The sequence below is a fragment of the Microcaecilia unicolor genome, chromosome 9 (genome assembly GCF_901765095.1).
Source record: "Microcaecilia unicolor chromosome 9, aMicUni1.1, whole genome shotgun sequence".
Classification (NCBI taxonomy): domain Eukaryota; kingdom Metazoa; phylum Chordata; class Amphibia; order Gymnophiona; family Siphonopidae; genus Microcaecilia; species Microcaecilia unicolor.
In genome coordinates, this window is record NC_044039.1 from 137,742,638 (window position 1) to 137,767,865 (window position 25,228).

Genomic DNA, 25,228 nt, shown 5'->3' on the forward strand with positions numbered 1-25,228 from the left:
TTTATTATATCTGTGTAATGCTACCATTTTTGTCCTGGATTTAACCTGAAGTTCAGATTATTTTTAAGTATATATGTTTATTGTTGGGATCTCTTATACCTTTAAGGTTTTCTCTTGATGCGCCATTTACAAATATTAGAAACCAAGGTTTTAAATTGTCCTTATAAAGGGATCACAACTATTCGAAGCTAGCTACATACATATTTTTAATTTAGTATTCACTATAGTTTACTTGTTGACTTTTCATTTCACTATATCCAAGTAAACAAATGCATTGCATCACACTACTTTATTCAGAGAAGCCAAAGTCCTCAAGTCCATATATGACAGTGTTCAGTACACTGCTGGGCCTTTTCTGCCTGTATAACTGATGCAAGATTTGTACCGCCGTCTGCAGTACACAGTGTACAGCATAGGCTGCATTTCAAAATGATCGAGGGTGTCAAACGCAATAACATTTATTCCTCTCTAGACATAATGAAGGAGTTTGCTCAGTATTGGGGGTGCTCAGCAGACACATAGATATGCGGCTTATGGGCCTCGCGGAACTGGCTCCTATGGTGTACAGATAACTGCCTTTATGCCTAACATTACAGCAAGTAGCTTTTTGCCTAGTTAAGTCCTTTAGTTAAAGTGAAGAACTTCCATTAGGGGTATAGCTAGAAAAGAACTTGATATTTGAAGAGCCATTTTGTGCTACAGCAGGCCCTTACAATGCTACATGCTAGTCAATATATGACGGTGTTTTTTCATAGTTTATACAAAAAGGTTTAGCTTTTTGTATTAACTATGAAAAAAACCCTTCATATATTGAATAGCACACATTTTTTGCTAGTTTTCTTAAAAAATAAATAAATAGAATTCCTGGTATATTAGGCAAGTTCTATCCTTCTCTGTTCCTTACTACTTCATATTGTAACTACATCCATGACTATTTGTTTTATGAATTCTTTAAAGATGAGTTTCCTGCTTTATTTATTTTTTTTTTTATTTGTACCCCGCACTTTTTCCCACTCATGGCAGGCTCAATGCAGCAGGCAATGGAGGGTTAAGTGACTTGCCCAAAGCCACAAGGAGCTGCCTGGGCCGGGAATCAAACTCAGTTCCTCAGGACCAAAGTCCACCACCCTAACCACTAGGCCACTCCTAGGAAGATTGCCTTGTTATTTTACTTCATTCAAGGTGTACATTTGGCAATATCCTGATGACGCCGTCAGAGGCGAAACATTGTTTCTTGTAGAGTACAAGACATTGGTTTTAGACAAGTGTGCCAGCGAATAACAGCGTCAGACAATTCAACGTAAAATCTGGCTGTGTTTAGGCAATGGAAGGAATTGCAACAAACACAGACAAGGATTGGTTTCAAATTTTATAGCATTTATGAACAGACGTAGTTGGATATATTTTTTCCCGCATTGTGATAAAAAGGATTCGATTGGACGTTATAGTGACGTCTTCTATTAGATGGAAGTTAGGTTTGCTTTGGTTTGGTGTATAATAGTCCCTAACAGATTGGAACAAGCAATTGTTGAATTTTTACTGTTACTCCTAGCACTTTGTGATTGTAGGTGGGGTTAATTATTTAATGTGTAATTTAATAATGGGTTTGGTACATTTAAAATGTTTTAGTCAAATTTGTGTTTAGTACAGCAGATAAATAAGAAATGTATGGTACAGACTGCTTTATTTAGACTGTGAACCCGGATTGGTAATTTGTAATGAATATGCATGAGTGAGATATCCATTGTATGCAAATCTATCTCATGTATGCTCATTAAAAATGTACAGAAACCCTGATCTGCTTAAGACATAGAAACATGATGGCAGATAAGGGCCAAGTGACCCATCCTGAAAAATATGGACAATCTAACCAGCTTTCGCAAATCTTTGAAGACACACCTCTTCAACAAAGCCTACGAAAGACATCCTTAATAAATCATTCCTTAAATCACTCAGGTGCATCAAAAACACCTCTCACAACACCTTTCTAGCACCTTGCATCTAATTCATCTAATTTCAGCTTATGTATTTAAAATCAAGTAATGACCTTGCATCTTATTCATTTACTTTCAGCTTAAGTAGCTAAGATCATGTAATGACTGCAACATAACAACACTCTGTAAGCCACATTGAGCCTGCAAAAAGGTGGGATAATGTGGGGTACAAATGCAATAAATAAATAATAAATAAATCTAGTCTGTCCATCCTCAGTAACCACTTACTTCTCCTTTCCTAAGGGATCCCACATGCCTGTTCCATGTTTTCTTAAATTCTGGCACAGTCCTTGTCTCCACAACCCCCACCGGGAGGCCATTCCATGCATCCACCATCCTTTCCATGAAATAGCATTTTCTTAGATTTCTCCTAAGCCTATTTCCTCTTAACTTCATCGTATGCCCCCTCATACTTGAGTTTTCCTTCATTTGAAAAAGGCTCACCTCCTGTACATTAATTACACTGAGGTATTTAAATATCTCTATCATATCCCCTCTCTCCTGCTTCTCTTCCAGCTTATACATGTTGAGGTTCTTAAGCCTATCCCTATATGTTTTATGACCGAGACCACTTACCAGTTTTGTAGCCGCCCTTTGGACTGACTTCATCCTTTTTATATCCTTCTGTAGGTGCAGTCTTCAGAATTGCACACAGTACTCTAAGTGGGACCTCACCAGAGACTTATACATGGGCATTATCACCTCTTTTTTTTCCTGCTGGTCATCCCTCTCCTTATACAGCCAAACATCCTTCTAGATTTGACCGTTGTTTTTTCTACCTGTTTGGAGACCTTAAGGTCATCAGGCACAATCACCCCCAAATCCTGCTCTTCCTTCATACACAAAAGAAGTTCACCCCTTATATTGAGCCTGCCATGAGTGGGAAAGCGCAGGGTACAAATAAAAAATAAAAAAATAAAAATAAAATATTGTACCGCTCCCCTGGATTCTTGTAACCCAAGTGTTTATCCCTGCATTTCTTAGCATTAAATCTTAGTTGCCAATCATCGAACCATTCTTCAAGCTTTGCCAGATTGTTCCTCGTGCCATCTATACCCTCAAGGGTGAAAGTGACCTGTATATTACACTAATGTAAATTCATTTTCCGTTCCCTCTTACCAGTTTAACCCAAAGTGCTTCTTCCTTACCCTATTCATTCTGCAGTTCTGTAACTTTAATATTATTTTTAAAATATAATGGCGCTCCTCCTCTCCCTTTTCCTACCTAGTCCTTCCTGAATAGGTTGTAGCCAGGTATAACTATATCCCAGTCATTGCTCTCCATGAACCACGTCTCTGTGACTGCAACTAAATTCAAGTTGGCTTCTATCATTGCAGCCTCTAGATCTAGAAATTTGTTTTCCATACTACGGGCATTGGTATACAAGGCTCTCCAAATGTTACTTTTTTTCTCCCTTTTATATAAGGGTATTTGATGTCTTACCTTCCTGAGGGTTATTTATTTATTTATTAATGTATTTATACCCCACATCATCTCCACAGACATACATGTATTAATTATTTTGGGGCTTTTCTCACCCATCCCCAGCAAATTGCCAGTCTGTTACTGAAGACACTAAATCCCTTCCTTGAAAGATGGACACCATCACCGCCCAGTAGCTCTTGGAAATCATCCCATGGTTTTGGAAACTGAAGCGCTCGCGTTGGCACCATCCATGCAGCCACACATTTAACTCCAGGATGCGAGCTTCCCTCATTCGGCCTTTTCCTTAAGCAGGAAGGATCGATGAGAACACCGTCTGAGCATCTAGGTGCTTTACCATAGCTATGAAATCACGTTTGATATGTTCAGTAGAATACCTAGCAGTATCATTTGTGCCAACATGGATGAGCAGCATAGGATAGTGTTCGGTAGGCTTGATGAGTCTAGGCAATCTTTCTGCTACATCTCGAATCTTGGCACCAGGCAGACAGCACACCTCCCTGGACATCTTGTCTGGTCAGCAGATGGGCATCTCAATATCTCTCAGAAGAGAATTGCCAACAACCACCACCAATCTAGCGGCTTTGGGATTATTGATCATCATCTCCTCTTGTTTTTTGAGATGTTTTCAGCTGTTCTGCCTCCAGGGCTGCAATCTGATTCTTCAGTTCAACAGAAGATAGAGTTTGGGGGATTGAATTTGCGAGATCTGTTGACCTGTGTCCAGCTGTCCTCTTCTTGCTCAAGATCTTCTCTCCCTTTGCTGGAGATCCCCAATGTTTCAACATTCATCTCCTGGATGAATTTCTGTTTGTCACAGATGCTTCTTAGGTTTGCCACTTTCTCTCTTAGTTCTTGTACTTCTTTCATGAGGGATTCAATGTACATACATTTATCACATGAAACCAGAATCTTTCCTTGGACCAAACATTCAGTCTGCAAAGGGGCAATAGCTGTATTGGGAGCCACAGCTTTTGGGGCACAGTGTTGCTTTTCCATTTTTCAAGTGTAGGAGCTTTTGTGCCTGTGAATCAAAGGAAATGAAAAGGCTACCAATTTTTCTTACACCTGTTCCAAGGATCAGAGGCAAAATGTAGAGGTAAATGTGTTGTTGATTTACCCTCTAGTTTTGCCTCTGATGCAGCTGATTGGGCAAAACGTGGCCACGTTAGGCATTGGATTCTATTTGTGTTATTAAAGGCCTTGTACTACCCTTTGGACTTGATGGTCTGCTGTTTTGTTTTGCTATAAAATATGCAGGGACATCACAACTTTGACTCTCTTCCACCCAAACTATGCCCTGAGAATGCCTGCACACAGCATGCATATAGGTACATGCCATCTTGTTGGTACACACACTTATTCGTATATAGACAGGGGGAGTAACTTTATACAAAATTATTTATCTGCACGTTAAAAAGCCTCTAGGTGCAGGAAAACCTTTATAAAATTACCCCCAAGAGGGCAATTTTCAAACATTTGCTATCCTCCCTCCCCCCAGCCATACAGAAAAAAAAAACATGCAAAAGTAGAGCTTTGCATGTGCCAGTTTTTACAGAGAAACGATGTGGGTCATTCTCCTTGGAAAATTGGCATATAGCACATGCATTAAAAATGCATGCATAGTTTGCAGCTGAGCAGACAGTTTGAAAATTATTCCCTTTAAATAATGAAATTGGTTTTTGGTCGTAAATTATCCACTAGGACTGGCATTGAAATATAATCTGATCCAACAGAACGTGGCTATCTGATTTCTATATGGGTATCCGTGGCACATCAGTGTTGCTTTGATTTTATAGTACCTACTTTATAACGATTAAAAGATTAACTGATTAAACAGCAGTATGAAATTGTGATGGCTGGGCAGTGTTAATATTCTGTTCACACGTCTTGCTGTGTTTACCAAGGCTTAATTTTTCTCGACAGCTACGATGGTTTGGCTGGTGAATATGGCAGATGCAGATCCAGAAGCCAAGCAAACCACTTCAAAGGGTGCCAAATCTAGAAAACAAGGTAAGGTTTAGATGGCTTTCTAGTTCAAATACCTCCCTACACACAACACCAGCTTTCTTTCTTTTTTTTTTTTTTTCAAAGTGATAGTTCATGAACAGTTTATTCTACAAGAACATGTTTCTCTGTTGTATTTGTCTGTTAGGATTCTCATGTCCTGTGTCTGGCTCATTCCAGAAAAGCATATCAAGGCTGAACTGAAAATCGTAATGTAAAGATTTTTTGATTTGATAACAAACGTTGGGTATGCTCGTTAAGTGACTGAAGACATATTGCATTATCCAGTTAATATCCAGTTGGTAGAATAGTGGCAGTACTCTGCACCACCATGTGCAGAAACCTGGGTTCAGTTCCTGGGTCAGCCAGGACTGGAGATGCTGCAGAAGCAGTAGTCATAGCCCATGGACAAGAAGGAAGAGGAAGTCCTAGTCATTTTGCAATAGTGACACCTACTCAACGGATTTAAGGCCCATGGTTTCAGAATTCTGGAAAGAGCCCTGGTGCTTGGTGCCCTAGTGGAGGACTTTCTCGGGGACAGGACCAGCGTAAATTGGAAGGGAATATAAAAATGGGAAGAGAAAGTCCCTAGTTAGTTAGTGATGAATGAAGGCTAAAGGTGGTAGATTCCAGCCCTGGCTGTTGTTGAGCTGGAAACCCAAAGAACAGAAGAAAAAGTCAGATCAATCATAACAAAATTGCCGTGGCTATAACTATGGTCATGGTTTGCATCTTCCAAAATTGGTGTTGAAAGAGACAAGCCATGGCCTGAGCTCTACAGTTACAAAATTGAGTTACTCGCTTAGGGGCCATGTGAATTACTATGACAAAATGTGGGTTCTTTTGGAGATTTTATGATCCTTCTAGTTGACCAAACATAACATTTTCTGTGGATTATTTAAAGATGTCTCTTACTGATTTTTAAGTATCTCCTAGCCAATACTAAATTATTAGAACAGAATAAGAGCCAGCATTTTCTGTTGATGCTAATAGAAACAGTTTTTGATACCAACCAGTGCAAATATGCCCTGTGGTTATGTTTTACATGTATCTGGATTGTTAGAAGAATAATCAGTTTAAAATTGCTTCCCCAGATTTTACTGGGAACTGAGTGCCCTCAGGCCTAAAATCAGAGTATTAAAAATCTATTTTTATTATACAACAGCGTAAGAAGGGAAAAATAGGGCTGCATATTTTGTTGACCTGTGTTTATAATGTCCCCAGGCAATCAATGGGATAACAGGTTTTCATTAAAGATAAGTATATAAGGTCTTTGATTAAGCTGTGTTAGATTCTCCAGAATTATGCAGTCACAGGATGTGGGGTATGTTGGCCCAATACAAAACAGTATCTGTTGAACAACACCGAGGAAATAGTTGGCCATCAACTTTTATGATAAAGATTGTGTAACAGATAACAATATTTCCTAATGTTTAATGTGAGACCATTTTTAAATCTTTGGGATTTATATTATGAGCAAGCGTTTTAAGATTAGTGGAATATGAATGCTGCAAATGAACAAAAGTATTTACCATATTGTGGTAGCAAGAGACTGGCCGCATTACAGTGGTAAAGACATGTTAGATGCCTAGTAAAAGAGAAAATGAGATTTTAAGTTGCTTTATGGAAGGAATATATGCATTACATTGCTGTTTCCTTTGCAGCCAAAGCAAACCAAACAAGAAGTGATGCTGCTAATGATCAGTGTGCTGATGATTATGATGATGGAGGCTTTAATTCACAATGGGTAGCCCAAAGGAATGAAACAATAGGATCTCATGAATCTACTCCACAGTCACGGGCTGCTGTCCAGGCACTTCCAAATAACACTACAGCTGCTGAAGATCCTGAGGAGAGTAAGTAGCTTTCAACTGTCAGGTGCCACAGGTATCATTTCATCAAGCAATAGATGTATTGTAATAGTATTCATGACTTGAACAGTGTTGAGTATTGTCATTACAATGGGATACAAGGTCTCTGATGGTCTACTTGTGAGATGGTCTACTAATTTCAGAATATGGATGAGGAGCCAGCAATCTTACATATCCAAGTCAAAGGAAATATCTCAAATTTGTCATAGGGAAACACCAGGGCTTTTTTTGAGGGGGTACTTGGGGGTACTGAGTACCGGCACCTTTTCCATTGTCTGCTAAAATTGACCCATGGTCCCCAAGTTTTAATGAAAGAGATCAGACTCTACACACCAATTCTGCCTTATCATAGATTCTGTGACTGGTTGCAGGGGGCCTGGCCATTGTGGGATTGGTTCCTCAGTGATTACCCAACCCCTTAAGGGTGGCCAGGTATTTGAGTACTGCACCTTTTTTGCTAGAAAAAAACTCACTGGGAAACACCATCTCTATAATTGTGTATTGCCATTCAGCCTGGCATAAGATGTGTTCACAAAATGCCTGGCATTGGTTTCAGCATACCTTTGCCGATTGGAAATGCATATATTTCCTTATCTGGATGATTGACTAGTCGAGAACACATTTCAATGAGTTGCCTTCGAATCAATGAACAAAACAGTTTGATTGTTGATGTGGTAACTTATTACAAACCCTAGTAACAAGTCCCACTTGAAACCATCACCTTAACTGGAACTTATAGGAGCTCTGCCAGATTTGGTTCTGGCAAAAAAAAACTTACCTTCTACAAGAGGAGATGGTCAATTTGTAATCTATAGTGGAAGCGAGAATGGGAAATGTTGAAGATGTTTGGGCCTAGTGGCATAAATAATACATGACACTCCGGCACAAACTGTGGAATTATGACTGAACATTTCTGTGAGAATCTCTCCATAAATAGGAAGCATCCCAGTATGATGCAAGCCTTGTGACCTCAAGGGCTGCAAGTCACTCAAGTTCTTCAATACCATGTCAGAATCGCTGAGCAGTTCAGGCAGTCCCTGTCCGGGTGGCTAATTCAATCAGATCTGGCCAAAGGCATCTTCCCCAATTACTCTAGTGCAAATTGTCCAGATAGGAGGAGAGAGATTGATCAGCACAGCTCAGGAGAGGGACCTTGGGGTGATGGTGTCTGAGGATCTTAAGGTGATGAAACAATGCAAAACCAGCAGAAGAAAGGAAGTGTTGATGCCCCTGTACAAGTCATTGGTGAGGCCCCACTTGGAATATTGTGTTTAGCTTTGAAGGCTGTATCTTGCTAAGGACGTAAAAAGACTTGAAACAGTTCAGAGAAAAGCAACAAACATGATATGGAGTTAATACCACAAGACGTATGAGGAGAGGCTTAGGACCTGAAGCCTGGAGAAAAGGAGAGACGGGTGATGATACAGACATTCAAATATTTGAAAGGTATTAATCTACAAACAAACCTTTTCCAGAGACAAGAAGGTGGTGGAACTAGAGGACATGAATTGAGGTTGCAGAGTGGCCAACTCAGAAATAATGTCAGGAAGTACTTTTTCACAGAGAGGGTGGTAGATGCCTGGAATGCCCTCCCACAGGAGGTGGAGGAGATGAACCCTGTAACGGAATTAAAAAATGCGTAGGATAAACACAAAGGAATCCTGTATGGAAGGCATGGAACCAAACAAGCTTAGCGGTGATTAGATGGCAACACTAGTAATTGAGAAGCAAAGCCAGTGCTGGGCAGACTTCTATGGTCTGTGCCCTGATCATGGCTGAACAAATTTGGATGGGCTGGAGTGGGTCTTCAATAACAACTTCACAGTTGGAGAACAAGGCCAGTCCCCATTACTTCCAGGGCACAGACTATAAAATCCGGGAAAACCCTTTCTTTTGAACCTAAAAATAAAGAATTCAAATGTCTCAAGGACAGTCTGAGTACAGCATCTCTATCTAATTCTAATGCAAATGTCACTAACAAAGTAGTTCTTTGTGTGACAACCTCCAGAGATGATTCCAGGAACTCAGTTAGGTTCATTACACCTTGAGGGTTTAAATTGTCTTGGTTTTTCCCAGTAATTTGCAAATAGTATGCCCTTGTAATAGGTGGTAAAGAATTTTCAGGTAGTCCCAGGATTTCTACTAAATATTTCTTAACCATTTGTACTGGTGACACAAGTGGAGATTTAGGAAAGTTAATAATTGTTAGGTTAAGTCTCTTTGATTGATTCTCCAAATATTCCAAGCGTTTAGAGGCAAAATTCCTTTCTTTAATCAAAGACTGCTCCACAATTTCCATTTTTTCAAGTTTGCCAGAGAGGGTTTTTACCTCTGCTGCTTGGAGATCATTAATTTGTAATTGTTTCAATGTAGACCCAGCCAAAACCTTGATAGTTTCAGAATTCTTTACTATCATAGTTTGTAAAGCAGAGAGAGTTGTGGAATTTAATGTCACGACAGCAGGTCTTTCCAACTTCCCCTCAAAAACCAGTGGAGGTACTTTAACAACTTGTTCCAGGATACTCACAGTCACAGCAGGAGTAGAGCTTTCCTCTGGAATATTCAAGCTTACAGCGTTTGTTCCAGCTTTGAGCAAGTTCCCTCCCTGAATGCTTCTTTCACCTGACAGGATTGAAGCAACAGGACTGACCACAAAGCTCTCTCTTCCTGGTTGGGGTGGTGCTGTATGTAGGACAGGGCTCAAAAAAGCCCCATCGACACTGTCGACACTGTCGGTCGGCTCCAAGGGGCGGACTCCAGCAGCAGGAGTAGAGGTCATACCTGAGCCAGACGCAATTCCAAAGTGTTCGAGCGTCGGCTGTTGGAGCGGGGGTTTATTACCTGGGGCAGAGGGAATATCCCTGACTTTCCCTCGTCTCTTACCCATCTGAAACAGCAGGTAAGAGGCTCTTTCCAGAGTCAGCTTGAGCACTATTCAGAACGTGTCAGTCAGTGCAAGTCACACCATCGCCATCTTGGATCAGTGGCCTTAGGGCACCTTTTAATGCCTTATTCGTTATAAAAACAGGTCTAGCTCAAAACGTCTTAGTGTTAGTCTTGGACGGTTTTGTTCTGTTCCATTATAGCTGAAAAATGTCTAAGTGTTAGAAAAGCCCAAACTGCACCCTTAACACGCCCCTAACACGCTCCCTTGTGATTTGAATGCACTTCAGACGGGCTTCATAGAAAAAACGTCTAAAAATTGGTTTTGAAATTACCAATTTGTACGTTTTTGTGAGAAAAACGTCCAAATGCAATTTATGCCACTTTTGGACATTTTTCTCTTTTGAAAAAGAGCCCAAATGTCATATAGTAGATGATGGCAGATAAAGACATGTACGGTCCATCCAGTCTGATCAAACCTACTTTAGTATCAGAAATTGTTGAACAGTCTATTATATAAGGTATCTTTGAGGGTTAGAAACACTTCCATCCCCTCTAAGGGACCATTTTATAATTTCCAGATGGTCTTTAATTTAAAAGAATTGGCAAAATGCCAAAATGGCTTGCTGCCAACAAAAGCATCCTGTTTGCCCGTTGGCATTGTTCTGGTTGTGTTTCTCTGCGTCAAGACAAACTGTAGCTTGGGGTTTTCTGTCTGTGAGAACTTCTATTCTACTTGTGCCATAGATAAAACAATTGCTTGAATATGCATTTGTTGGAGTAGAGGAGTAGCCTAGTGGTTAGTTCAGTGGACTTTGATCCTGGGGAACTGAGTTCAATTCCCACTGCAGCTCCTTGTGACTCTGGGCAAGTCACTTAACCCTCCATTGCCCCTGGTACAAAAAATTACCTGAATATATGTAAACTGCCTTGAATGTAGTTGCAAAAACCTCAGAGAGGCGGTATATCAAGTCCCATTTCCCTTTCCTTTCCTTCCCTTCTATCTGTAACAGATCTCCTCAAAGCCAGTTTCTTGTTTGGCCAGTTGTAAGGGGGTAGATTCATTGTTGAGGAATATGGACTGTAAACATATGATTGTAAAGAAACTTCACACTTTATTAAATGCAACAGCTTGATTAATTTTTAAGGTACTAACATTTGATAGAGCTACACCATTGGTGCAGTTGCACTGGTTGCCAGTGCAGGCATGCATTGTTTTTAAGTTATGTTCCTTGGTGTTTTAAATTGTGCATGGAGATGCTCCAGCCCACATGACAGGTCTCGTTTACTTATTGGTGTACAAGAAAAAATGTTTCCACTGTATTTGCGTATCCAGCTGCAAGTAGTTGGAATGTTATCAATACAGGTCAGAGCTTAAGATAATTATGCAGCATTTTGTAAATTACTGAAGACTTTCTTATTCAGAAAATATTTGAGTTAACTTCAGATTTGATATATACCATTGCCTGTATGTTTTTATCATTTTTGTAATGTTCCTGGATTTTGCCTAGTTTTCTGATTGTGTAAGCCACTCTGAATTCTGATGGTATGTGTGGGATTATAAATGTAATGTAATAACTACACTAGCAAAAAAGGGCTTGACAAAGAATGATGGATGAATGTGGCCTCTGTAGTGGCTTCTGTGCTGCAACCAGGCTTCAGTCTCCTTGCTTCACTTCCTCATTGCCTGCTGGGTAGACTGTGACACCTCTGCCCTTCCCCATGCTACTAGTTGTCACCCACATGCCTCCAACTTTAGTGCCACTAGATTGAACTGCAGGGAAGAAGGCCTATGTAACACTGTAACACAGGCCATCCTGCACATGCTCAGTTTAAAGCATTTTAGAAAGTTGTAGTAGCTATAGAATCAGTTACCTCTCTGTGAGAACTTGATATCCTGTTGCCCTCTGAGAACACTTATTACAAGTAAGCAACTTTACTATATTGTGATACAGGACTCAGTGGGGTTTGAGTGGCTCCACTTGATGGCACTTGAGCTCCAAAAGAGGATTTTTTTTTTTTTAACAAGCCCTGCATATGATTTTAAGACTCTTTAGTCAAATCCACAGTTCAAATCTTGACTTCTACCGAGTCCTTGAGTATGATCTTGGGGGGAATCAATTTACCTTCCTGTGCTTCAGTTCTTTGTAATTCTGATATTGTGATTGCTACAATGGCACTAAAACAAATTCAGAACGATCGTTACCCGAAATTCTGATATCCAAAGAGCAATTTCCATCACGTGGCTTCCTACTATTTCAGAACCTGTTGGGATAGTTGTGTCCATCAACCAGAAGGTGGAGATACAGAACTGAAAACTGAGCTGAAATCTCTCTTGGCATCCAGTCCAGCCCTTCAGTATTTTCTATCCCCAGCAGGTGGATGGACACACTTTTCAGCCTCTGGTTCTGAGTGATTTGCTCCTGGTCCAGTTAGCCAACTGGTTCCCAGTTGAGCTTTGCGGATGGCTTGAGTCTGCAGAGTCATATCTGGAGGTCTTCAGATCCTTGTCTCTGGTGCCATGCAAATTTAATTCTTCCATCCCTTCACCTCTCCCCTGTTTCCTGTGGAGCTCTCCTTTTCCAGCACAACAACCTTAAAAAAATAAAAAAAGAAGGAAAGAGGTTTGCTGGAGAGTGTAGGATTGAGTATCAGTCCTGAACCTTTCTCATCTGTAGTAAGACTTGAGACTGTGAGCTTGGTTGTGATGGGGTGGGGGGGAAGCAGCTGGCAGTAGTAAGTCTGACAAAAGTTTGACTCAAAACCGCTTGGAGGACTGCAAGTTCTACTTGGTGCAGGGGACGGATCCTGACACATTGCGTGGGACATGTGCTGCACTGGTGACAGTAGGAGAAAATGGTTACTCCCGCAGAAGCAGTTTAGTGGTGTTCCTGCTGTGGGACCTGCTGGCTGGCATTGGGGTGTTGCAATTCATGCAAGCCAGGAATCCCACGAGATGTGGAAGAAGCAGTTGGCGCCAGCACATATCCAGATTCAGTGCAGCATCTGAATATGCTGGAGTCTCTGGGCTTTCCAGCAGGGCAGGAGCACAGTTTGATGCAGGAGAGCACAGGAATGGGCGCCATTTTGTCAGGGCCGACTGGCAATGAGGCGCAGCCTCTGTATGATCACACATGGAGCACAGCTGCCATTTTACAGCCTCAGGGCCAGACAGAACATTTGACTGCATCAAGATCTTTGTTTTCTCTGGAGTTTATATTGCTCTTACACCAGGCCTATTTACTGAAGCAGGGCAGTCAGATGTGCTGCAAGTTGCTTCAGTTTCATGTCCCTCTGCCCCTCCAACTCCTAAGAGATCTCATTTAGACCTCCAGGAGTGGACAGATGAGGCTGTCTCTGCTGATCCCTCCTTATTTGATGTAGCCTCAGTCTTTTTAGAGGAGCCGTTAGACGAGGGAGAGAGGGGGATGATCTGAAAGTACTGAGGTTTCATAAAGAAGAGTTCAGTACTCTTATTTCTGAGGCACTGGTGGTGCTTTCTAGTGAGGAGCCTTCTGCTTCAGCATCAGGAGTTTCATCTTTATTTATTATAAGGAGGCTTAGAGGTCCTTCTAAAGCCTTCCTGATGCATCCAGACATTCAGGACCCAATTACAGTAGAATGGGTCACACCGGACACGGTACTGAGAATGGGAAGAGCCATGGCTCAGCCTGCCCATTAGTTCTGGAGGAGAAAGATTAATTGCAGCTTCCCAGGGTGGGCTCCCTGGTTACAGCAGTGATTAAGAAGACCACCTTGCCAGTAGAAGGGGGCATTGCCCTAAAAGACCTACAGGCTAGGAAGCTAGAAGGCTCGCTAAAATAAGCTTTTGACGTGGTCTCTTTGGGCTTTCCAGCGACAGTGTGCAGTTGCTTCATGGCGAGAGCATTCCTGAAGTGGCATCATCAGTGGGCAACACAAGAAGGACACCATAATGCCCAGCTGGAAGTGGGATTGGCCAACTTGGCGAATGTTATTTATGACATGTTATAGGTTATGGCCCGCAGTATGGCTTTGGCTGTCGCAGCACGTTGGCAACTCTGGTTGCAGCATTGGGCAGCGGATACAGTGTCTAGGCTATTGTTCAGTTCCCTAGACTGAACCAGGATAAGGCATGTACTGCATCTACTTCATTGTCCCAGAGAAGGAAGGCACTTTTTGTCTGGTCTTAGATCTTAAAGGTCTAACTCACTGCCTCCAAGTGTCCCGCTTTCGCATAGAGACACTAAGAAACTCTCACTGTCCTCGATCTCAAGGAGGTGTACTTCCATATACCCATATGGCCGCCACATCAGAGGTTTCTATGTTTTGTAATGCTGGGCCATCACTTCCATAAGAACATAAGAATACCCATACTGGGTCAGAGCAATGGTCCATCTAGCCCAGTATCCTGTTTCCAACAGTGGCCAAGCCAGGTCACAAGTACCTGGCAGAAACCCAAATAGTGGCAACATTCCATGCTACCAATCCCAGGGCAAGCAGTAGCTTTCTCATGTCTGTCTCAATAGCAACTATGGACTTTTTCTCCAAGAATGTGTCCAAACCTTTTTAAACCCAGATACGCTAACCGTTGTTACTACATCCTCCGGCAGAGTTCCAGCTTAACTATTTGTTGAGTGAAAAAAACACTTCCTCCTATTCATTTTAAAAGTATTTCCATGTAACTTGAGTGTCCCCCTAGTCTTTGTACTTTTGGAACAAGTAAAAAAATTGATTCACTTCTACATGTTCTACGCCACTCAGGATTTGTAGACCTCCTCAATCATACCTCCCCTTATCCGTCACTTTTCCAAGCTAAAGAGCCCTAACCTCTTTAGCCTTTCCTTATATGAGAGATCCATCCCCTTTTTCATTTTGGTCACTCTTTTTTGAACCTTTTCTAATTCCACTATATCTTTTTTAAGATATGGCAACCAGAACTGAATGCAGTACTCAAAGTGAGGTCACGCCATGGAGCGATAGAGAGGCATTATAGTATTTTTGGTCTTATTTACCATCCCTTTCCTAATAATTCCTAGCATCCTGGGCTATAGTGTAGGACATCATAGCACCTGTTTTCAAAGCCTCCCAAAAGAGCAGAGGGTCAGACGTGTGTTGCTGGTTAAAGTGCATGTAATCAGGCCACAGCTCCACCAAGTACTGCTGGAAATGAGCATCATCATAAAGAAACAATGGCAACCTCCAGCCACGACTCCCTGCCCCACACAGAGAAGTATCCAAATCTACCCAGATTAAAGCATGATCGGACACTAAGATGTGGCCAATCTCCACCCTAGTCACTAAAGGGAATAATAATCAATCTGGGAGAAAGTGCCATGGGCACGCAACAAGTACGTGCAGTCCTGCTTGGTGGAATGCAGCAATCTCCATGGATCTACCAAATCTAAAGCAGAACAAAGCTAGCACATTTTTTATGAGGCCCCAGAGATGCCGCTGAGGAGGACGTCTTATATATTGTGGGATCTAACACCTGATTTAAATCGCCCACTAGAAGCATGAGTCTGTACCGTTTGCACCAATCTTTTGAAAAAGGGATGCTCATACGCATTTGGCACATAGACCACCTTCACCCACGATCTCTTCATCTCTCGTTCCCTCCAACTGCTCGCCCTAACTGAAACCTGGCTCTACCCTGACGACTCTGCCTCAGTCGCGGCCCTCTGTCATGGAGGCTATCTCTTCTCCCACACTCCCCGCCCAGATGGCCGCGGTGGAGGCGTCAGGCTACTTCTCTCACCCTCCTGTAGTTTCCAACCTCTCCTCCTACCGCAGTCTCACTGCTTCTCGTCCTTCGAAGCTCACACCATCCGGCTATTCTACCCATTACCACTCAGAGTTGCAGTCATCTACCGCCCCCCTGACAAGCCCCTCTCTTCATTCCTTACTGACTTCGACGCTTGGCTCACCGTCTTTCTTGATCCCGCATCTCCATCCCTCATTCTTGGTGATTTTAACATTCACGTTGACAACCCATCCAACTCCTACGCTTCTAAATTCCTCACTCTGATATCCTCCTTTAACCTCCGACTATGCTCTACCACCCCTACTCACCGTGATGGCCATTGTCTCAACCTCGTTCTCTTCTCTTCCTGCTCACCTTCCAATTTCTGCACCTCAGTCCTTCCTATCTCAGATCATCACATAATCACCCTCACACTTCATCACCGTCCCCCTCAACCTCGCCCAACTATAACCACGGCCTTCAGGAATCTCCAAGCTGTCGACCCCCCTACCCTATTCTCTCACATCTCCAATCTCTTCCCTTCCATCTCGTCTTCTGAATCTGTCAACACGGCTGTCTCTACCTACAATGAAACTCTCTCCACTGCTCTGGATACCCTAGCACCATCTGTCTCTCGCCCCACTAAGCGCACTAATCCTCAGCCCTGGTTAACCCCTTGCATCCGTTACCTTCGCTCCTGCACCCGATCTGCTGAACGACTCTGGAGGAAATCTCGCACCCTATCAGACTTCACCCATTACAAATTCATGCTATCCTCCTTCCAGTCCTCCCTATTCCTTGCCAAACAGGAATATTATTCTCAATTAACCAATTCTCTTGGCTCCAACCCTCGTCGCCTCTTCGCCACCCTCAACTCCCTACTTAAAGTACCTTCCGCTCCCCCCCCCCCCCCCCCCACTCTGTCCTCAAACACTAGCTGACCACTTCCGCGATAAAGTGCAGAAGATTAACCTTGAATTCACTTACAAGCCTTCTCCTCCCTGTGACTTCTTAACCCACTCCCTCAACCAACCTAACCCGGCCTCCTTTTCCTCCTTCCCTGAGATCACCGAAGAGGAAACTGCTCGCCTTCTTTCTTCCTCTAAGTGCACCACCTGTTCCTCGGATCCCATTCCCACCTATCTGCTTACCAACATCTCTCCTACAGTTAACCCCTCAATCTGTCACATCCTCAACCTCTCTCTCTCCACTGCTACTGTCCCTGACACCTTCAAGCACGCTGTAGTCACACCACTTCTCAAAAAACCATCACTTGACCCCACCTGTCCCTCCAACTACCGTCCCATCTCTCTTCTACCCTTCCTCTCCAAATTACTTGAACGTGCTGTCCACAGCCGTTGCCTTGACTTCCTCTCCTCTCAGGCTGTCCTCGACCCGCTTCAATCTGGCTTTCGCCCACTACACTCGACAGAAACAGCACTCTCTAAAGTCTGCAATGACCTGTTCCTCGCCAAATCCAAAGGCCATTATTCCATCCTCATCCTCCTCGACCTATCCGCCGCCTTTGATACCGTCAATCATAATTTACTTCTTGACACACTGTCCTCATTTGGGTTCCAGGGCTCTGTCCTCTCCTGGTTCTCCTCATATCTTTCCCAACGCACCTTCAGAGTATCTTCTAATGGCTCCTCTTCCACCCCCGTCCCGCTCTCTGTTGGGGTTCCTCAAGGATCTGTCCTTGGACCACTTCTCTTCTCGATATACACCTCTTCCCTAGGCTCGTTGATCTCATCACATGGTTTCCAGTACCATCTCTATGCCGATGACACCCAGCTTTACCTCTCCACTCCCGACATCACAGTCGAAACCCAGGCCAAAGTTTCAGCCTGCCTTTCCGACATCGCTGCCTGGATGTCCAACCGGCATCTGAAATTGAACATGGCAAAGACTGAGCTCCTTATCTTTCCACCCAAACCCTCTTCTCCTCTTCCCCCACTTTCCGTCTCTGTTGACAACACCCTCATCCTCCCTGTTTCTTCAGCACGCAATCTCGGAGTCATCTTCGATTCCTCCCTCTCCTTCTCTGCCCATATCCAGCAGACAGCTAAGACCTGTCGCTTCTTCCTCTATAATATTAGCAAAATTCGCCCATTCCTCTCTGAACAGACCACTCGAACCCTCGTCCACTCGCTCGTTACCTCTCGTCTTGACTATTGCAACCTTCTCCTCGCTGGCCCTCCCGCTTAGCCACCTATCCCCCCTTCAATCTGTCCAAAATTCCGCCGCAAGTCTTATCTACCACGTGAACCGATACTCTCATATCACCCCTCTCCTCAAGTCGCTTCACTGGCTCCCAATCCACTACCGTATACAGTTCAAGCTTCTCCTATTGACCTTCAAGTGCACTCAATCTGCTGCCCCCCATTACCTCTCTACCCTCCTCTCCCCGTATGTTCCCACCCATAACCTCCGATCTCAGGACAAATCACTCCTATCTGTACCCTTCTCCACCACCGCTAACTCCAGACTCCGCCCCTTCTGCCTCGCAGCACCTTATGCCTGGAACAGACTTCCTGAGCCCATACGCCATGCGCCCTCCCTGCCCATCTTCAAGTCCTTACTCAAGGCCCATCTCTTCTCCCTTGCTTTTGGCGCCTAACCACCTTCCCCATTCCTGTTACCTACACTGACTACGTAGTCTGTTACCGTTAGATTGTAAGCTCTCTTGAGCAGGGACTGTCCCTCCCCGTGTTTAAACTTGTACAGCGCTGCGTAACCCTGGCAGCGCTATAGAAATGCTAAGTAGTAGTAGTAAAATATTAAACTCTGCCTCTCTTAATCATACATGCAGAAACAAGTATCTCCCATAGTCATCCTTAGACAAAACTTGTACTGACCAGGCAAGTGCTTCTGCACCAAGGGGGAGATGCATGAAAGTTACCAGGCCAGCAACGTGAGTTTTTGACCGGTTCAAGCCAGTTTAGCAAACGGGGAATCCAGAGATGAATGCACAAAGGGGCTCTGCGGGCTTCTTACCTTTCATAGCAACAGACACTGGAAATCGAAATTAATGTATTTAAATGAGCTGTGCAGTATTCAAGTGTGCATTCCAAGGGATGCACAGAAAGGCAAGCCTACCTTTAACATGAGTAATTTTATAGGAGGTCTTGGGCAGCCGTAGCATGACAGGAGAGCTGCCTTTTCCATTGATTGCAGGAATGTATGTAGAGAACAAGTTCATGGGTGTCTTTTAAAGCAGACCTCTTTGGTTTTTAGTCTAGCTGTAACAGTATATAGCCCTAACAGGCAGGAGGCTAGGACATTTTTAGTCTTCAGAAGTTCTTACCAAGTTCCTTTGTGAAAATGTCCCTCTTCTAGCCTTCCTTACATCCAGGACTCCTCAATCAGCAGTGACTCTTCCCTAAAGAGCGTGCTCTCTCCCTGCCCCCTGCACAGGAGTACCTTTCCATGGCTGGCCCTGCTGCCATGCCCCGAGCCGCAGGGACACAGTGAAAGGGGCAAACTGCCTCCGCACAGCTACACCTGCCAGCATCTGGAAAGTCCTTACTGCTGTTGCCTGGAGGAAGATGGCTTGGATCAGAAAAAAATAAAGCTACACTACAGTGCAAATGATACCTGGAGAGGGATTTGGGGAGCTCTCCTTCCCACTGCTATTGCTGGGAACAGGCTAGCCACTGCCGAGTCAGCGTGGTCAGGACACTGCAGCTCAGGGCAGGCAGACAGGCAGTGCTTTACACAGGGAGATGAGATGGGAAATAGCCCTGCTGGAAATATTGTTTGCACGTTTCCCCTGTTTTAAACCCATATATTGCATGTGTTCTTGGCTGGCACAGGCATTTCCATGACTTTTGTATATGCACAGCATGGGGGTGGTCTGTCTTTTCTCCCTATGACCAGCACAGAACAGCCATGCTTACCAGTTGATGTTCTATGCATGCCCTGGCACTCTCCCTACCGAACTGCACAGTAAATGTTCATTCAGCTTATTTACATGCAATTTGTTTTGAGCATTGCTCGCTATTTCCACCTCAGTAATTTTTACCAATGTGGAGATAGTGAGCAGATGTTACTGGGGACTTTTGTGCATTGGCCCCCAAAACTGCAACTCCCCCTCACCTATGCACAGTTGGTGAATAATATACCTCACCAACCCAGCCTGCTCTGCATCAGAAAGCTTATTTTCCTGCAGATATGCTATGTCTGTTTTATGACGTTTGATTTGGGCTAATACAATGCTTCACTGGAAATGTTAACCCAGATACATTCCAAGACAACAGACACACATTGCCAGGAACCGTCCCTCAAAGACAAAAATAGAACAGTGGACATGGTTCTGAGGTGATGACCAAAATAAAAGGAGGAGCCCTTGGCACACAACTCCACCCATGAACTCTCAGAAAATGAGCCCACATGTCCCTGCAGCTTAGCATCTGTACAAACTCAGGATAACATCAAGCAAAACATGATAATGAACCACATGCAAAGCCCTTCCCCCGCCCCCCCCACCCCCACCCGCAATGATCTGCCTACAGCTCCCCAGTCCAAATGCCAGGGAAATGGAGGCATATCACAATAAGATGCCACGGGTCTACCCCTCTCTACCACCAAAGAAAAACACAGCGAGGCTAGGCATCCCATAAGTAACATAAACTTCAAACTTAAACCTTAGTAACTGAGGCAAGACTAACATTATAGACAAATGAATAGTTTCCATGATTCCATAATTAGCAGGGTCTGAATTCCCAACCACAGACTTGCCAGTTGCCAGCAAACATTCCTCAGGAGAAAAGAAGACAAACTCTGGACTGGGAAACAACAGTCACCATTCAGGTGTTAAGCCAATCTTGTGCCTCCTGCACAGTAGTATAAAGGTTCTTCAGCAATTATCAATAAACACTTTCAGCTGTGCTGGATAAAGGAGCATGAATCGCTGGTTTCTTTCTGAAAGCGCAGTACAAACGGGAGTAAAGGCCTTCCAGTGCTCTGTTAGGCCTGATGAATAGTCTTGAAAAATGCAAATTAAAGAATCTTCATATTTAGCCTCATCTCAATTCTGTTTATATAGGTGCAGGATTTCCACTTTTTGGATATAGGTATGAAATTTAGCTATGATAGATTGAGGTGCGCATCACCTTTCCGCCTTTAACCGTGCTGATGAGCACACACCAGTCGGTAAGGCTGTATGCCATATGCCTCAGAAAACTTAGCCGCCATCCACTCCTCCAAGATGTGTGCCAGACAATTCTCTGGAAGTGACTTGGGAAAACCAATGAAGTGGAGATTATCTATCTCCTCAATTGATTCTCCAAATCATGTTAATTTTGATTGTTCTTTCACTTGATTGGTAAGCGCTCAAGGTCATGCTGGTAAGTATGACTAGTGTCTTCCAAACTTGACATTTGGGACTTCAAGCTCCCCACTGTCCCTCAAGACATCGACGGTAATTGCTACACCGATCTTAACTGCTCCGACAGTTGTACCAGCCTTGGCTCCAAAGCACAGACTACAACTGTAATATCGTCTCTTAATGCTGCAGATGCTAGGGCTGGCAATGTGTGCAAAGGGTCCGCTATCTTGTCCTCCCTGGGTTTGGTCCAGTCTTTGTCGACATAGCATTCACTGCCTTTACCACAAACTTGTCCATACATGAGACTAACTCCCCGGGTGATGATTACCAGGTTTGGCAAAAAGCTGAGAAGCAGATTAAGGTTGGATTTAAGGAGAGCCCTTGAGCAGCCTCAGGCAGCCATGTCCTGCCATGCTTACTGCATCATGCAATCTCTTATCTGGTTAACTTTATAACATCTGCCATACCCAACTGGATGACTTTAGGTAAATGGTGCTGCAGCCCCTCTCTACCCTGATCTCCTCTTATGCTCCTTCCCGAAACCTCCGCTCACAGGACAAATTTCTCCTGTCAGTACCCTTCTCCACCCCCGCCAACTCCAGACTCCGCCCTTTCTGCCTCGCCTCACCCTATGCTTGGAATAAACTCCCTGAGCCCATACGCCAAGCCCCCTCCCTTCCCATCTTCAAATCCTTGCTCAAAGCCCACCTCTTCAATGTCGCTTTCTGCACCTAACCATTGTACCTCTATCCAGGAAATCTAGACTGCCTCAATCTTGATTGACTGCACTTTTTGTCCTTTAGATTGTAAGCTCCTTTGAGCAGGGACTGTCCTTCTTTAATTGTACAGCGCTGCGCAACCGTGGTAGCGCTTTAGAAATGTTAAATAGTAGTAGTAGTAGAATATGAAACTATTCCCCTGGAACGCTCCCTGCACCACCTCCTTGGTATCTATAATTTTTCCTGCTGACCAGTTTTTAAGCAGTCAGTAGAGTATGGGATGATTTAGAAGTGGGATAAACTTTTTGATTGGTGGCCTTGCAGTTTGTGAACTTAGGGTTCATATGAACCTACTTCTGAAAGAACTACAGTCTGCAGGGAGCATCACTGTGATAGCTGTCCTAAGTTAGGAGGGGGTATTCAAAAAGGAAAAAAAAGATTGCTGTATTATTGCAAGAAGGCTATTGTCACCGTAGGTCGGCAGAGGCTGGTTCCAGTGAGGTGGAGCCCCTAAAGGAGAAAAAGGAAAATGCAGGCTGAAAAGCAAATGAGAGAGTGGTATTCAAAGCCTTTTCCATGGAATGCCTTTTAACCAGGGAAATGGGGGCTTAGAATAATCCCTAACCTATCTGCAGGTAAAAGTGCGCATGTTGTTGAACACACTTTATCAAAAACTGGCACAAGAATATTAGGTGCCCTAGAAAAACTGTTTCTTACAGCCCCCCACTTCTCCTTACACATGTACCTACCTGTCGCTACTCTGGCATAGTATCTTCCTCTCTGTTGCCCCATTTATCATCTGCATCTCATGTGCCCGCCCCCCCCCCCCCCCCCCCCCCCCCCCGTTATCCGGTAGTGATGCTAAGAGGAGCCCAAGCCCTGCAGTGACAGTGATCCTAGATGGCATCTGTGCTCCACTTGCAAGTGGGGGGGGGGGGGGGGGGCTGCTCTCTGCTCAAGATTGCTGCAGCCTTTGTCTCTCTGCTAGCGACTGCCTGCCACAGCCTCACTCTGTATGAGGTAATGGTCCTGCTCTGTCTCCTGCATCCTCAGCTGTGCTGTCCTACTAGTCCTGGGCTGGGGAAAGATCAATATCCACATGCAAAGAACAGTCAGCCTAGGCACATTTAGCCAAGATCACTGAGGGAATGAACGATCAGAAGCCCTGTGCTGACATTGCAACATTTTTAAAGCTTATCAGTGAGCTTATTAATTACCTGTTGAATTTAGAATTTAGTATAAGATCTTGTATTTAAGTTTATAGCAGATTCAGTGCCAACGAGCTAGACTTTTAAGATCTGCCTCATCAGATTTGTTTGATGTATCCTCTTTTCACTTAGCTCAGAATATAGAGTCTCAATCTTTTTGTTTTATAGGACCAAAGCTTTGGAATGGGCTTCCTACACTTTTGAGAGTGCTTAGGAATTTGGATCAGTTTAAAAAAAGTCTAGAAGTCTTGGAATTTGGATCAGTTTTAGAAATCTTGAAGACTTATTTGTTTCAGTGCGTTTTCATCATTAATACTTGATGTGATGATTGGATGATTTTATCCTGCTTATCTGACATTTTATATATGCTATTTTGTGTTTTTAATTATATATGTAATGATGTGATCTGCCAAGAATGGTAGATCTGCAGTTTATAAGTCTTGGAAATAAATAAGTAAATAGATTTTGAATTTAGCTCACACCTTGTTCAGTTGTAGCTCAAGGTGAGTTATATGCATGTATAGTAAGGGCCATAGATTTGATTTACCGCCTTTCTGTGGTACAACCAAAGTGGTTTACATATACTATATGCAGGTACTTTTTCTGTTCTTAGTGGGCTCACAATCTAAGTTTTTGTACCTATGGCAGTGGAGGATTAAGTGGCTTTCCCAGGCTCACAAGGAGCTGCAGTGGGACGAACCCAGGTTCACTGCTCTAACCATTGGGCTATTCCTCTACTCAATGGACCCACACTCAGGGACAGCTGTGATTACCGCTCCCTCCCCCCCAACACATACTTCCTGCTGGAAGAGGGGATGTGACAACACTCGCGTTCAGACCTATGCTTATAGGCCCCACTCTTCACTCTGAAGTAGCTTTAAAATGCTGCTCTCCTGCCCTCCCTCACCTCCCCAACACACAATTCTGCTGCCTTAAAACCTAGTCCACCTTGTGGCAGGGCTGGCCCTAGCGGAGTGTTGTATATCTCATAGCTTGTTGTGGTGGTACAGTCATTCTTAATTGGAGGTGTGATGAGGAAAGTGGGAAATTTTGTCCCCCTTAGTTCAAGTGTTGATAAGATTGGGAAGATGCAGACTTCAATGTATTTGGTGCTGAGCCTTTCCTGCAGTAAAATTTATTTTGAGAGTGAACCAAATGCTATGACCAATAAGGAAATATAGAGATTCTCTTTATGTAGGAAAGATATCGTCATTGGTCCAAGCCAGTCAAAAGTAAACTGCTAAGAAAATCCTCAAAAAGAAACAGTTAACACAGATGTGTAAAACTCTGATTGTATTTTTCATGCATAAAAAAGTTTTAATTCACATTTGTATACAGAATAGATCAAATCTATGCTCTTTAATTCTCATTTTCTTATGTTCTTTATTTTTTCTTCACAGGGGGAGTGAAGCTTGGTTTAGGAGACTTCATTTTCTACAGTGTTCTAGTAGGCAAGGCATCCGCAACAGCCAGCGGCGACTGGAATACAACATTGGCCTGTTTTGTAGCCATATTAATTGTGAGTAAAGTTGAATAGATATGAGATTGAGAGGGAGAGAGCAGAAGGAATGTTGAGCCAAAGGGGGAGGAAAGAGTTCACCCTCTTAGGGCCAGATGCACTAAACTTAACGAGCTCTTAACGAGTAAGTAGTAAACCCTGGCATGCACTAAAGACTTTTTTCAGACGACGGTAGCAGCTAACGAAAACGGAATGCAGATGAGCAAATTGTGCAGAAACCCTATTGTAATGAGATGCATTAACCTTTTCCGATTGCCTTAACGGTGGAAAACGCTGGAAAATCTAACAAGAGGTCTTACCTCTCATTGGGGCTGCGCTGGATTGAAAAACTGCTATAAAAGTAACATCAACAAAAAAAAAATTGCTCCGCTTCAAAAAAGCCTTCCATTTTGGCCATTTTTAAATCAGCTGATATTGGAGAGTGCAGTTGAAAGCAGCCATCACAAAAATAGCCTTCCATTTTGGCCATTATTCACACCCAAATAATAAAAACGTCCTTTTTGGCCGTGCTTCACTCAGCTGAGAGACCTGGA

The 25,228-nt window shown here is 43.5% G+C and overlaps 1 protein-coding gene across 1 annotated transcript in view; it reads left to right on the top strand.

Moving 5' to 3' along the window:
- The window catches only part of PSEN1 (presenilin 1), a 142,474-nt gene that overhangs the window by 114,192 nt on the left and 3,054 nt on the right, over positions 1–25,228 (top strand). The window contains exons 9-11 of the mRNA XM_030214855.1: positions 5,364–5,450; positions 7,109–7,300; positions 24,577–24,695. Of these exons, the coding sequence (XP_030070715.1) occupies positions 5,364–5,450; positions 7,109–7,300; positions 24,577–24,695 (398 nt within the window). The remainder of the gene's footprint in view (positions 1–5,363; positions 5,451–7,108; positions 7,301–24,576; positions 24,696–25,228) is intronic.